The 15,595-nt window shown below is 47.8% G+C and overlaps 1 protein-coding gene across 1 annotated transcript in view; it reads left to right on the plus strand.

The window, feature by feature from the left end:
• Nucleotides 1-15,346, plus strand: part of NUGGC (nuclear GTPase, germinal center associated) — a 39,809-nt gene extending 24,463 nt beyond the window's left edge. Inside the window, exons 12-18 of the mRNA XM_036314671.1 lie at nt 1,676-1,840; nt 4,822-4,979; nt 6,691-6,829; nt 8,058-8,166; nt 9,126-9,262; nt 11,738-11,828; nt 14,593-15,346. Of these exons, the coding sequence (XP_036170564.1) occupies nt 1,676-1,840; nt 4,822-4,979; nt 6,691-6,829; nt 8,058-8,166; nt 9,126-9,262; nt 11,738-11,828; nt 14,593-14,732 (939 nt within the window). The 3' untranslated portion in view covers nt 14,733-15,346. The remainder of the gene's footprint in view (nt 1-1,675; nt 1,841-4,821; nt 4,980-6,690; nt 6,830-8,057; nt 8,167-9,125; nt 9,263-11,737; nt 11,829-14,592) is intronic.
• The last annotated feature ends 249 nt before the right edge of the window (nt 15,347-15,595 follow it).

Below are 15,595 nucleotides of genomic sequence, written 5' to 3' on the forward strand. Positions count from 1 at the left end.
TTAAGATTGTGCCTCAAAACAAAAACAAATTAGAGTTTGGGCAGTTAGTGATTTTAAATGAACAGAGTTCTACTCATTATTTTTAAAGAGTCAATAGGAAGTTGGTTATGATGTCTCAGTGTCAAATGAGTCCTGCATTTACTCAAAGTAGTTGCCAGCCCCCCCTTTTTTACTGTTCTTTTATCTTCAGCCCTTTCCTTTCTTATCATTTTTTCCCCCAACAGGGATTTGGTGAGAGTGAGACTTCCTGAGAATCCTGCCCATAGATTTTCTTTTCATGACTTCGCTCTTATTTCATTTTGATCACCAGCCACAAATTCAAAAGAATCTAGAGGACACCAGAGAAAAAAATAAAAGTATGGCTTATAGAATTCTTACCAGTGAAACCACAAAAATCCCCAAGGCATGCCTAAAGCTAAATAGTGTCCTTAAACTCTAAGGCTCATCAACTCTAAGACTCACAGAGTACGGGAGTTTGAGGCTGTTTTCAGGATCATTCAGCCCCATCTACTTATTTCAAAGACGGTACAATCGAGATGCAGAGAAGCTAAGTCATCTGTTAAGGTCACACATCAATTCAAGAGCTATTTCTTCCATCAAGTTTGGAATAGAATCTATAAACCTACATTATCCATAGTTCTCCATGCTACTCATTCACTCTATAAATGTTTCTGGACTGCGCTCTCTGTGCCTTGCCTTGGAATAAACAAACATGAATAACGTAGTCTCTCCCTTCAGCAAGTTCCTAGTCCAGGGAAGGAGACGTGGGATGAGAGAGACGTTGCACAACAGGAGGAATGCTGTGGCGCAGGGATGTCCGAAAAGCAGGGAACGTGGGAAAGAGAGCCCCAACTCTGCCTGGGGGAGTCAGGGAAGGCATCGCATGGGAACTGACTGTTGAGCTTTGTCTGGAAGGATGAGAAGGTGGGAACAGCATGTGCAAAGGCATGAGGTCACAAAAGTAATGGCATGTTTGGCTCTGAAGGACCTTAAGTGCCAAGAGTGTGGCTTTTGCCTGCTGCACATCCCCCAAGGTTCTCACACAGGGAACAGACACTACGGTTCCCAGTTTGAACCTAAAATCCACGGCTGTCCCTGGTGGCCCCTCCCTTTTATTACTTGAATAGATATTTTCCTCCCTCACTACACTGTATTCTCCTTTGAAGAAGGGACAGAGCCTTATTTTGGGTCCTGTAGCTTTGTTATTCAAAGTGTGGTCCAGGGCCCAGAAGATCCGCCTCCCCTGGGGGTTTTAGAAATAGAAAAGCCCTGGCCCTCAGACTTGAACAAATTCTCCTGGGGATTTGTTTGCACATTAAAGTTTGAGAAACACCAGACTCCGAAACTGCTTTGTGCAAAGTCAAAGCTCCTTCAATGTGTGTTGATTCAGATGTCACTGGAAAAGTTTGTTTTAGTAACAATTGGGTTTTTATTGGGATAGCTGCTCCCCCACATAGCCTGATGGATTGTACACCTGAGGTAAGTTGCAGGAGGCATACAGTTGTTCTATTCTCCAGTCCCTCAAAGCTTAAGGAAGTTCATTCACTGGAGGATAGGGAGAAGTCAACTGTGGGTGGTTTGCTCAGGCTGAACCATGCTTAAAGGGAGCAACGTGTGAGGAGAAAGTGCCTCGAGGGTGGGGGTGGCCTCATGCTCCTTATGACCCTGTCCCTAGAGCGAACACTTGCACCTGAGTGGCCTGCGGAGATTTGTGGACGAGAAAATACAACTGCTGGAGAAGGCCATCGACCAGTGCTTTGCCCACATCTCCCGGCCTCTGCAAGAAGGGGTCAGAAATGCCAGGACTTCCTACCGACGGATCCTCGGGGCCTGTCTGGTGGTGAGTGACCCTTCCCGGGGAAAACCTGTGATGTCTGGTGACGTCTGCCTGATCCCCAAGGTCAGGACTTGGTAGTCACCTGCAGAGAATTGATACTCGGACCTATAGGAGTGCAAGGTATTGAAGAATAGAGAGAAGGACAATGATACACTATAACCTCAAACAAAGGCCACGTTTAGGGAGCAGAATAAAAAGGAGCCAGGAGAGGGGGCAGAGAAAGATGAATCTGAGAAGTAGTAGGAGAAGGGGAAATCGTGTACTGCTTATATTCTTATTTTTTGTACTTATTTGTAATGTAAAGCGTCAGTTCTTATTTTCTAATAAGAAAACTAAGCAGGAAAGATCACACATCGGTTGTTAAGCAGAACGTTAGATGCTCCTGAGGGAAATCGGGGTGATAAAAAGGCAATGGATTTGACCATGAAGAGTGCTCATTGGTGACTGTGATCGGCAGCCTCCGAGATGGCCGCGGGAGCCTCACCCCAGTATTCGCGCCCTGGGGAGTCTCCCCCTCATTGACGCAGACAGAGCTGGCCTCTGTGGGCAGCAGGGTGCTGCCGAAGGGACAGTGTGTGACTTCTGAGGCTCGGTCACCAAGGGCGGCTGAGGCTTCCACGCTGGTGTCTTGGATCACTCGCTCGCAGGGAGCCAGCCTCCCTGTGCTGAAGCCAAGCAGCTGTGTGGAGAGGCCCGTGTGGAAAGGGGCCGAGGTCCTCACCCACAGCCAGCACCACCTTCCCCGCCCTGTCGTGAGTGTCCGTGGAAGCAGATTCTCTAGCCCCAGACAGGTGACCATAATCCCAGCCGACACCTGACGGAACCTCACAGAGAAGCCCTGAGACAGACTGGCTGGCGTTGGGAAAGGCCCGTAGTACATGCAGCCTTTGGACACTCACTTGGCCACATAAGAATGGGCCTTGGGCCTGGAACGCTTTCTACCAAGAGATAAAGACCCTCCCAGCCTGTGCTGGGCTTCTCTGCTTGTGTGGGGATATCTTTCCATTTCGTGCTCAGTGTGCACTCCTTTGTTCTGCTTAGGGCAGGCATCAGAGGCCCTCAGGCAAGCCCCCGTTTTCTGTATTTCTGAACCATGGGAGGGGGGTGGGATCTTCTGCTGCAGCACAAAGTGCCCTGCGTGCAACTCTAGCACCTGCATCGGCTGGGGAGTGGATCCGCTGGCCTTGGGGGGCCCAGTCACTGCCAGAGGCTGGCTGGATCTTGTGCACACGTCCCCTCCTCTTGCTGTAAGTAAACACTGCACCACTTGAGCCTGGTGTGCATATTACCTGACCTCCGTGACCTTGAATCCTGCACTGGTCTCTTCTCTGGTGGCACTTATCTGCACTTTAACCTTGGCCACAGAGCCTGGCCACCAAGCGAACTGTGAAACACCAGCCAGCCAACGCCAATCTGAATTCCTGACCCACAGAATCTGTGAGAGAGGAGAGATGTTTATTGTTGTTTTAAGCCGCCAAGTTTGGGGTCATTGGTTTCATAGCAGGAGATAGGTAAGAGACGATTGCTTGTGAAAGGAAGGAGCGTGTTCGCCATCGTCAGGCGTCACCAGGTCCTCATTCCATGAATTGTCCCCTCTCTCATCAGCTTCTTTCTCTGTGACGATCAGCATACCCTAGGTGTTCCTATTTGATAGCAACTTGCCTTTGTGATCAGAAGTTTGGGCAAACATTTATATGTTAACCTCATGTCATTATGTAACAATAGTAAAATAACCCAAATGTCTAATAACAAAAGAATAGTAAAATGAACTATGATATGTCCATAGGATGTATTATGTGGTTATTAAAATGATTTTTTTTCTAAGTATGTTACAATGAATTAAGGAAATGCTCATGTTATAGTATAAGTGAAAAGGGAAGACTAATAAGATAGATAGTTAGATAGATAGATACATAGATAGAAAGATGGTTAGAATGATGCCAGTTGTATCATGCTACACAGCCATTCACTTGAAAGATATTCCCTTAAAACATATATCATTGAAGAATGATCCAAAGCCCACTACTGAAATTTTGGTTAGTGCAAATGTATTATTATTATTTAAGATCCTCATCCGAGATAGGCTTTTATTGATTTTTAGAAAGAGAGGAAGAGAGAGAGAGAGAGAGAGAGAGAGAGAGAGAGAGAGAGAGAGAGAGAGAGAGGCATCAATGTGGGAAAGAAACAGGGATTGGTTGCCTCTCATGCATGCCCTGACTGGGGATTGAACCCCAAACCGAGGTATGTGCCCTGACCAGGAATCAAACCCACAACCTTTTGGTATATGGGATGACTCTCCAACCAGCTGAGCTACCCGCCCAGGGCAGAGTCAATGTGTTTTTATTCTCTTTATTAAGGATCACCATCTGGCTAAAATTTATCAATGTCTCTTATAACTCTAGCTTCATGATATTTTCCCCTCTGACTTGTGAACTTATTTCTCTGGGAAAAAATATTGCAACGATACATAAATCAAATTGCATTTCATTAAATATTTAACAAAAAGTATTAAAAAAAAAAACTTGGACTATACTTGCAAAAACCTGAAACAGATACTCCCAGTAGGGTCGTAGCACATTTTCATTTAATAACTGCTCATTTAAAAAATATTTACCAAGCACTCCTTATGCCCTTGCCAGATGGCAAGGACATCAGGGTATTGGATGAGACACACTGTGCCTGATCTCAGCGGGCTGATGGTCCAGTAGCGAAGCCTAATGAATAAACAGACAAATGCAACACTGTATGAGAAGAGCTGTGAGCAAAGTGACTACAGGGCGCTTTGCAAACCCAGGACAGGGCACCCCACCGACTTAAGACACGACTGCTACCCTCTCTGTCTAGCTTAGTCATGAGTTAAAAGATTATGTTGCTGCTACTGTGATTCTTGGTAATAGCCTTTGGCCAAAGGCAATGCGATTCTGATCCTGTGCTTGTCTGGTTAATGCCCACTAACTCTACTAACGTGTTGTTTGTTTACCTAGAGGAGTAGAGGCAACCAAGGCTTTCACCAAACTCTGAAGGCTGTTTGCCTGAAAAATGGCGTCTATGCCTCCAGGACTCTGGCAAGAATAGATCTGAATGAAGCCCTCACTCAGCCCATCTATGACCAGATTGATCCTGTTTTTGGAGGCATTTTTAGGTAAAAGATCTTTTCCTCATATTCCTCTGTGAACGAACATCTGAAGAATGTTGGGCCAGAGTCTCGTCTTTAAGAATTTGTACTTGGGATTTGGAAGTGTAAAGAGTCGCTTGCAACTCGAGGAGGAAAATGTACTCTTTGGCCAAACACAAAAGCCTTCCTGGTTTGCTTTACTTCAAAAATTTCCCATGGTGACCTGGAGCGCAGATGGAGATGTTGCCTTCAGACTAATGTTATGATTCCCATTATTTTTTCAAATATCTCACACATGCAGCAGGGGATAAACTTTCTTATGGATCCAAGCCCAGGAGAGGGTATTTTGGTTGGACAGTGTGGAGTTAAGCAAACACACGGCCTCCATAAATTTCCCTGAATGCAAAAAAGAGAAGTGACTCACGGAGGACGCTGTTTGCTCCCATCCTGCATGCTCCCCAACGTGGCGTGGGAGGGGGGTGTGCCTCCACGCGTCCCCTCCTTCCATTCTTCCTTGACCGCCAATCCTTCTCTCCATCCACAGAAACATCATTTCCTAAACTTCCAACCTGTCCCCAGCCTCCCGCCTTTGCCTCTAGCATTTCACCAGGTTCACCACCTGCTCGCACCATTCCAGCTTCGCTTGATTCTTACTCAGTGCGCCCCTTTGCCACCCCCACCTTCCTTTGAACTCTTTTGGGATCATACTATTTCTCGTATATCCACCCCACCCTACCCCACCCCACCCCATCCCACCAAATTCCTTAGAATGGCTTTCAAGACATTCCACCTGCCTCCAACTGGCCTTTCTGACCTCTCCCCGAGCTGTGGCCCAGTATTGGTCCTCTGCTTTAGCCAGCTGAGAGGGAGCAACAGAAATGTACCAGGAACCATGCTAAGCATTTTGGGTGTGTTATATCATCGCATCCTCCCAATAACCCTCTGTCTTTTTCTTTTTAATATATTTTTATCGATTTCAGAGAGAGGAAGGGTTCGGGAAGGAGAGAGAGAAACATTGATGAGGGAACCATTGATTGGCTGCCTCCTGCTCGCCCCACACTGGGGACTGAGCCTGCAACCCAGGCATGTGCCCTGACCAGGAATTGAACCGTGACCTCCTGGTTCATAGGTCAACTCTTAATCACTGAGCAACACTGGCTGGGTGGTTTCTGTCTTTTCACTGGTGAACAAACTGAGATCCGCCCATCTCATAAGTGAAGAGCTAGGATTTCAAGCCGACGCCCTCTCTTCTACACCTGCTGCTTCTTATTCCTGGGATGTGCTGACGCTTCCTTCACTATCTTGTGCATATGGTGGAAAAGCCCTCCTTCTTGTCATTTTCCTAAATCTTACCTGTCTCCTCAGGGATAGTTCAAGTCCCATTCTTTCGAGTGGAAACAGCTGGGCAATGGAAAGCCTGAGTGTTGAGATTAAACAGATCAGTGTCCAAAGCCTGGCTCCGCCACTTACTAGCTGTGTGGCCTTGACCCCATCAGCAATTTCCTCTGAACCTCAGTTTTCTTATCTGTAAAATGGGCATCATTGCACTGATTTCGTAAGTTTTGTTGTCAAGGGCCTGGTGCAGCACAAGGCCCGACATGTGATAGGAATGTGATACAATCCTTTCTTGTCCTCCTTCTCTTCAAATGAATACAAGGATACCAGCTGGTTTCCTCTTTGTTTTAGCCTCACAATAGCCACTGACGCCTCTGACATATTACGTTGCTTTCGTCTGTAGGACTGGAACGCCCACTGGTTCAGCTTTGATGCCTCACATAGATGCTTTTAAGCACTCTCTCCAGGAGAAAATGACAGAAATTGGGATAAGAAATGGCTGGAAATATGATAGCTACAAAAAAAGTTTCCTGATCCAGGAGGTAAGATCCGTAGATTGTGAACAGAGGAATGAGGTTGGGTGGTGGGTTTCTTCCCCACAGGTTCTGGGACCCTGCCTGTCTCTCCGGACTTGTCCCCCTGCCGTGTCTGGGGTCTGCGGAACTCATAGCAGGAGCTGTGAGCTACACAACAGAGATGGGTGGGGGGAGAGCAGCGGTCCTGACTCAGCCGTGGAGGCGGAGGACGCCAGGCCAGCTTCCTCCCCCTGCAACCGAGGGTAAACGCCGAGGTTGCACAGTAGATCCGTTTCCAGGAAGAATCTTCAAAGGCTCCTTAGATGTACAAACACTGGAATCCAGTTGTGATGCTTTCAGTAACCTTCCTATCATTTTTGCCAATATTTTGAAGTATCATCCAAAGCAGTGAGGCGTAAAGTATCATATTGTTGCAGATCGTTTTCTAGTTTTGAGTGCCCAAGGCTTTTGCCTGTGGCCCATAGTCTCCAAGGCTGCCTGAGTCCATCTGGGCTGCTCTCGCAAAACACTATAAACTCGGCGGCTTGCAAACAACAGAAATGCGTTTCTCACGGCTCTGGGCGCTGGAAGTCCAGGTCTAGGCGCAAGCAGACTTGGTATCTGGTTGGACCTGCTTCCTGGTGCAGAGGCGGTCTTCTCTCCGTACCCCCACATGGCAGAGGGGCGAGGGGGCGCTCTAGGGCTCCTCTATAGGGGAGCAATCCCAACCAGGAGAGCGCCCTCCTCATGACCTCATTTCCTCCCAAAGGGCCACCACCTACTGCCATCACATTGGCGGGTAGGATTTCAATATATGAATTGAAGAGGGGGCACAAGAGCTCAGTGGCAGGAGGTGCCATGCACACCGTATTCAGTCCATAGCACCTCCCAGCCCACATCCCATGGCAACGTTAGAGAGAGAGCCTGTTCCTCCCCCACTGTCCCCCCGCAAAAGGTCCAGTTTCAGGATCTCACATGTGCCAGAGCCCAACTCAGCAAATGTTTAATGGGATGTCTGTAGGTGCCAGGCACCGTGGGCAGCACTTTGGGATGTAAAGATGCTGAAGACACAGTTTCTGCCTGTGAGAGGCTCGCAGGCTAGCTGTGGGGAGGACATGGGGAGGACACAGTCCAGCTGTGGGGAGCCGCCTGTACCACAAGGCAGAGGGACATGGTGACTATGGACAGGGATGCCTGACCTATTTCTGTTGGAGGAATTGTCACAAATGGCATTTTTGTTCATGCGGATTCTCAGATAAGCGCCATCCTGGGGGGCCTGGAGGGCCACATCCTCCGGAAGAAGAGGAGGATCTATGAGTCGCTCACCAGCTCTGTTCAGAACGACCTGAAGCCCTGCTACGAAGGTGGGGCTCCGGATGGAGGCAGTTCTGCTCCCTCCCTCTGTCTGTACAGCATCCTTTCCCGTGGCTCCCCTCAAAGTCCCCTAAGTCCTACGTCCCCCTAACACCCTTGGTCTACAAACTAAGAGCTAACAATTCAAACAATTGCAAGGTGTGGGGAGAGGTAGTTCTTGAACCATTTTTATCTGTTGCCAGTCCCCTCTGTCCTTCCTTTGCCTACACACCTTGGATTCTCCTCTTCGTGCTACGTCGCAGCTAATCCTACCTAATAAAAGGCTAATATGCAAATCGACCGAACGGCAGAACGACCGGTCACTATGAGGTGCGCTGACCACCAGGGAACAGACGCTCAATGCAGTGCGCTCCCACAGGGGGAGCCTTGCTCAGCCAGAAGCCAGGCTCACAGGCTGGCAAGCGCAGCGGTGGTGGCAGGAGCCTCCCCCACCTCCGAGACAGCACTAAGCCATCAGTCAGACATCCCCCGAGGGCTCCCGGACTTCAAGAGGACACAGGCTGGGCTGAAGGACACCAGTGCATAAATTTTGTGCCCTGGGCCTCCAGTTAAAATATAAAATCCATCACCCAGTTCTCATTCTTATTTTTTTTTAAGTATTTGTAACTTACTTGATATCTTCTTCTCATTTTGGTGGCCCCTTATTTTCTTGGGGAGGCCAGGGGTTGGAATTTTGTAAGCTTCTGCTTAATTCACTCATTCGATTTTCTGAATGATAGCTATCTAAATATTGAGAGTGTTAATTTTTGTACCATGCTATTAAACTATTTCCACTGTGTAGAAAATGGTACTACCTACATAAATATATGTGTGTGCATCTATATATGTGTGTGTGTGTGTATATATGTACCTGTATATATATGGTTTCTTTGCTTGTCTTTATTGCTGATGCTAATGGTTTCTGCACAAGCCCTTGCTGTGGTGTAACTGTGACTATCATTTTTGCCAGAGGCAGCCCAGATCACTGGCAAAAAAGCGTGTGAGAGGATGAAAGATGTCATCAGAAGAGGGGTGGACCGGCAGGTGGCTGAGGGCATGTTTGAAAGGGCTCAAGAAAGGATGCAGCACCAGTTTCAGCAGCTGAAGGTATTTATTCCACCCCACAGCCTGCATTCCAGTCCCTGGGGGGCTTCTGGGGCGAGGGAGGGGGAGGAAGCCAGCACAGGAGATGGGAGAAGTGGTGGTCATTTGGGCCAAAGTAGAGTCAGACGTCTTCCGCAAAGTGGGTCCAACCAAAGCCCACGGTGCCAGGAGAGGAGGCCAGCTGGCGCTGGGCATTCTCCCTTCACTGCCAGCGTGTGATGGAGTCAGTCTCCTCTCCGGGGCTGTGACTTCGGAAATGCAGCCCCTCCAGCCTTCTGCATCTTTCCCCTTTAGTAAGTGATCAGAACTGCAGTATCTAGATGGGATCCTAAGTCTTTCCTATGCATTAGCCCGCTTCATCCCCAGCAAGTCTGTGAGGTGGGTACAGTCAGTCCTCCATATCCGCAGGTGTCACGTTCCACACGGATTGAAAATAGTCGGGAAAAAGTCCCCAAAAGTTCCAAAAAGCAAAACTTGAATTCACCAAGCATTACACCCAATCCGGGTGAATGAGTGATGTGCGATGTGCCCTGCTGTCGCCTACATGCAAACACTACACCATTTCATAGGAGGGATTCGAGCATCCTCAGATTTTGGTGTCTGTGATGGGGTCCTGGAACCAATCCCCTGTGATACTGAGGGATGACTGCACTATTATTGTTCCCATTTTGTGGATAAGAAAACTGAGGCAGGGAGGTGTAACACAGGCCACATAGCTAGAAAGTTTCAGAAGTAGGATTTGGGAGCAGGGAACCAGGCTCCAGCATCTCCAACAATAGCTTAATCTCAACACAGATTTTTTTTTTAAATGAGGGAAGTGTCTTATCTACATAAAACATCAATAAATAAATGTCAATCAGCCACTTACAGTGCCCAGCATAGATTTAGGTTTGCTTCTGTCTATCTTGGAAGTCAGTTCCTAGCGTTTCCTCAAAACTAAGTGCTGCTGTCAAGCCCACTTGGACCGTCTCGTCTCAGTTCTAGGTCTCAGCCTGCCACCCCCTCCGCAAGTCATATAAAATCTTTGTTTCAGTCCAAGCCACTGTTGGCCCCTGGCCATGTGAGTTTCCACAGTCTCCTGCCTTTACAGACTCCAGGCTTTGCTGGCCCTCTCCTAACCTCCTGAGCAGCCTGGCTAGTTGCTCTTTGGATCCATCTCTGGACCAACCGACTTCCTAAAACGTCTCCAACCTGCTTCTACCCCACTGCAGTTCTGGAAAGTACACTTACCCACACTGCAAAACACGAACTTTCTCTTGGAAGAGGCTAAGGGGTTTCTGGTTTACCAGTAGCAATTTACTTTCTGTCATTTAACGTATTATCACAGTCTGCAAGCATATGCAGAAATTGGCCAGACTCTACAACATCCAGTCCTCATTGGGTATATAGAAATCGGCCCTTCAGGTGCCCAAGAAGACAATTCCACTTAAAAAAAAAAAGATTAGTACATTGATCATATAAAAATGTATCTTAGCCCTAACCGGTTTGACTCAGTGGATAGAGCATCGGCCTGCGAACTCAAGGGTCCCAGGTTCGATTCCGGTCAAGGGCATGTACCTTGGTTGCGGGCACATCTCCAGTAGGGAGTGTGCAGGAGGCAGCTGATCGATGTTTCTCTCTCATCGATGTTTCTAACTTTCTATCCCTCTCCCTTCCTCTCTGTAAAAAATCAATAAAATACATTTTTTTAAAAAAGTATCTTAAATGAGGTTAAGTGTAGGAAGTTGAAATAGGGCAAGACCACAGAGCATCCCCATTCCCTGACCTTACGGACAAGGGAGCTGACACCCAAGTTACTAGCTAAGGCTCAGAGCTGGAGCTGAGGCTGGAGCTTGGGGTTTTAGGCCCGGTATGTTGAAGAGAAAAGCATAAGACTTGGAATCAGAAGATCCAGGTTCAAAACTAGGCTTCGTCAGACTAGAGGAGAGAATCGGGTATTTTTCAAAGGGAGGCAAGAGCTGGTTGGAAGAGAGAACATGGTTTTAGATGACAGAAGGAGTGGGAGGAGCAAAGAAGATATTTGTCCAAAAGTTGGGAAGAAAAATCAGGATTGCCAGCTGGTGTCTCGCACAAAGCAGGTACTCAATAAACACGCATCCCGTGACTAAATGCATGATAGGACGGTGGACAATGAGTGCATGTTCCCTCTTTGCAATCGCTTCGGGTGCTGTGATCTCTCCCATACTTCCATGCAGCCTCGTTAGGTCCTGATTCAGTCCGTCAGCACCAGAGGGAGGGACAACCCCTCGCAAAGGCTAGAAAGGAGGTGCTGAGACAGGTGGGACCCCACAGAGATGTTGCCCTGATGACTCCTGAGTCATCTGTGCGCTCTAAGGTGGCCCGCCTTGGACCTGACTTTGACTTGGGCAGCCCCAGTCTGCACACTCGGATTGGGGAGTTGGGTGGGGCCCCTTTCCTAAGATTCCCTTTCCTGTGGGCTGTGCCATCCTAACAGAAGGACCATCCTTTGTTGTGCAGCATGGAATCACGGAGAAGGTGAAGGGCAGTATCGCCACCATGCTGACCCTTGCTTCATCCCAGGGGGATGGTCTCTACAAGGAGCTTGCAGGTAAATACATAAAATCTTTGCATAAAGGGTGATGATCTTGCAGATACCCCCCTCCCCCTGCACGTGTGGTGGCTCTTTCCTGGATTTAAATAAATTTAGGAAGAAATTCCAGGGGAAGGGAAAGAGATGATGAAGACAACTATGACTGCCCCACCCTTTGCTGGAACCCCACTGAGACCCAGCACGGTCCTTGGGCTTTATGCTCAACATCTCATCGAATCCTCACATCAGCCCTCAGAGACAGATGTTATTGCTCCATTTCGCAGATGCAGAAACAGAGACGCAGATGAGACAATGTGCCCAAGGATCCATAGCTGGCAAGGGGCACATTCCAATCTGTAACTTATGATATCAGAATGGGAAGTACCTATCAGCAGAGCACTGGTTATGGCAGCGGTTCCCAACCTTCCTAACGCCGCGACCCGTTAGTACAGGTCCTCATGTTGCGGTGACCCCCAATTTCATTGTTACAAATTGAACATCATGAAAGCATAGTGATGAATCACAAAAACAATATGTAATTATATATGTGTTTTCTGATGGTATTAGGTGACCCCTGTGAAAGGGTCGTTCGACCACCAAAGGGGTCGCGACCCACAGGTTGAGAACCGCTGGGTTATGGTAACTTGGTACACAACTAGCGGAGGGCTGTGCAATTGTCACAAAGAATTAAGTAGCTTGATATACAGTAGCAGCATGAAGCGATCTCCATAATATATTGTAAATTGGAAAAGCAAAGTAAGAAACATGTGTGTAGTGTGTTGCCATTTGTGAGAGAGAAAAAAGGCAACACCTGTGTACATGCGTAAAAATCTCCACGGGATACACGAGAAACTGGCCACACTGGTTACCTCTAAGGAAAGGAACTGGGGGGCAGGGAGGGTGGGAGATTTACTTTGCCATCTGTCTATGTTGTGCCTTTCACGCTTGAAACCATGTGCACGGGTGCCTGCTGGAAAGACAGGACATCGGGTGCCGCTGCTGTGTGTCACTGAGCGTGCCGGGGGGAGAGTGGCCGGAGCTATTTCCAAAGTAAAAGCCACAGCCGCCACTGCTAAACACCTGTCCTGCTCGCTCCGAATGCTCTCTCGGGAAGGAGACACCGCACCCTCACCATGTGGCTTATTGAACTCTCTCATGACCCTCTGTCCAGGCCTTCACAAAAACCTGTTCTAAGGTTACAGTCATCCAACTGTGCCTTTTTAAAAAAATCCTCACCCAAGGAGATGTTTTTCTTATTGATGAGAGAGAGAGAGAAAGAGAGAGAGAGACAGAGAGAGACAGAGAGAGAAGGAAGATGATGTGAGAAACATTGATCAGTTGCCTCCTGTACACACCCCGACCAGGGATCGAACCCACAACCTAGGCATATGCCCTGGCCAGGAACCGAACCCACAACCTTTTGGTGTACAGGATGATGATGCTCCAACCAACTCAGCCACCAGCTGGGGCCAACTGTGCCTTCGTTAAAGAACTCCTACTCACCAAAGTTCTTCAGCTGCCCAGGCCTCACACACTGAAATGTTCCGAGTTTGACATAAATTGCTCCTGCCGTAATTTAAGACCATGTCCTTTCCTTGGCCATCAGCAGCAAATATACCCCATGCAGGGAGCACCGTGGCAGCTGCCCAAGAGCTCTGAACGCCCTGCTCGGAGTGCTGCCTGGCTGGTTAGACTGGGCAGTGTGCTTCGCTCCACAGTGACTACCATCTCCACCGCGGTGCTGGGCCGTGTCCTAGTGTCGAGAATGTAGCCGTGAGCAGTGCAGACAAAAATCTCTGCTGACAGAGCTTACAGCCCGGGGGCGGACGAGGGGGGTGGAGGAGAAGGCAGGCAATAAGCCAAACTATAAACAAGACAGCGGGCCTGCGGACGGGTGACAGTGCCCTGGAGAGAAATAAAGCAGGGGATACCCTCTTGCTCGGAGAGGCTGGCCTTTTGTTCCAGTTGGCCTTCCTGTGATCAGATGAGGCGGGCAACCTGCTTTCCGCAAGGCCTACCAGTTTCAATGCACATTTCATCCAAAAACACACTCACAGAAACACCCACATCATGCTTGACCACAGACACGGGCACCACAGCCTAGACAAGTTCACGGCACAGGAGAGCCAATCCACTTAGCATGGGGACGGCTGCAGGCGAGGCCGGGAGGAGAGGAGGGCCGGGAAGGGCTTCGGGGAGTTTAGTATGCTGTGGGCAGGGCACCTCCTGCCACTGAGCTCTTTGAGGCCCTAACCCAGTGATGGCGAACCTTTTGAGCTCGGCGTGTCAGCATTTTGAAAAGCCCTAACTTAACTCTGGTGCCATGTCACATGTAGAAATTTTTTGATATTTGTAACCATAGTAAAACAAAGACTTATATTTTTGATATTTATTTTATATATTTAAATGCCATTTAACAGAGAAAAATCAACCAAAAAAAATGAGTTCGCGTGTCACCTCTGACACGCGTGTCATAGGTTCGCCATCACTGGTCTAGACCCAGCAGGACCAGCCCAGGCCTGTTTTCTGGGTAGGATTTGTTATTTGACGGTGGCCCCTATGCTGAGATGAGCCTGATGGTAGGAGGGAGAACGCTGGGTTTGGTCAGGTTATCGGTAAAAAACAAACCTATTGGACGATCTGACCTTCAAGCTTTAACCCAGACCCTCACATGCTGGGACCAGTGACTCAGGTCACAACATGATTCTCAGGGGATCTGTTTGCCGGGGACGTTTGTGAACAGGACGCTAACTCCCGCTGCGTGCTTTCTGCTCCTCCGCAGACGTCAAAAGTGAGTACAAGGAGATGGAAAAGCTGCACAGGAGCCTGCGGGAGGTTGCCGAGAACGCAGTGCTGCGGAGAGGCATGCAAGACTTCCTCCTGAGAATGTCCCCCAGCAAAGCTGGCCCCCCCAGAACATAAATTTAATTCTTGGCACCAAGTGGACGAGAGACAACCCTGGAGCCAAATAATGAGAATTACTTCTGTTTTGTAAAATCTAATAAAAACCATCTCCCAACTGTTTGGGCTTTAAATACACTATAAAACTCAACAGATTGTTACTGGTGGCAGAAGTGGATGACTGAGCAACCTCCTTTCCTTTTGATTCCATAGCCAAAGAGTCATCTTGACTCCTTCGTGGGGTTCTAAAGCTTTAGGGACAAGAAACTTGTGTTTCACCAAAGAAAAATATCTGAACGCTGAAAAAATGTAAACATTATGGGTAAAACCATAAAGTTTTGGGGACTCCATTTTATTGGCCATTTTAATACTGATGAGACTTTTGGGTAAGGAGGTAACACTGTGCCGCGGGAGCAACGTGGGTTTGAGAGTCAGCCGGACAAGAGACCTGGCTTTGTCACCTGTCAGGAGTGTTCATTAGAGTCGGGGCTTCTCAAACATTTTGATCTCAGGCTCCTATGCTCTTAAAAATTATTATAATTTATGTGAGTTATACCTATTGCTACTATAGTCAAAATTTAAAAGTGATCATAGTTGTAAATAATTATTTACTGATCTATTTGAAAGTAACAATAATAAACCTATTATATGTTAATATAAATAACATTTTTTATGAAAAAACAACTTGCAAAATAAAATTGAGAAGAGTGCCATTATTTGACACATTTGCCAATCTCTTTATTCTCTGACTTAATGGAAGACAGCTGGACTCTCTTGTCTGTTTCTGCATCCAGTTGGCCACAAGATATCTTTTCGGTTGCTGTATATAAAGAAAATACAGTCTCATACTGATATAGAGTGGGAATACAGAAGAGTATTTTCAT

The sequence above is a fragment of the Myotis myotis genome, unplaced genomic scaffold (assembly GCF_014108235.1).
Source record: "Myotis myotis isolate mMyoMyo1 unplaced genomic scaffold, mMyoMyo1.p scaffold_m19_p_6, whole genome shotgun sequence".
NCBI lineage: Eukaryota > Metazoa > Chordata > Mammalia > Chiroptera > Vespertilionidae > Myotis > Myotis myotis.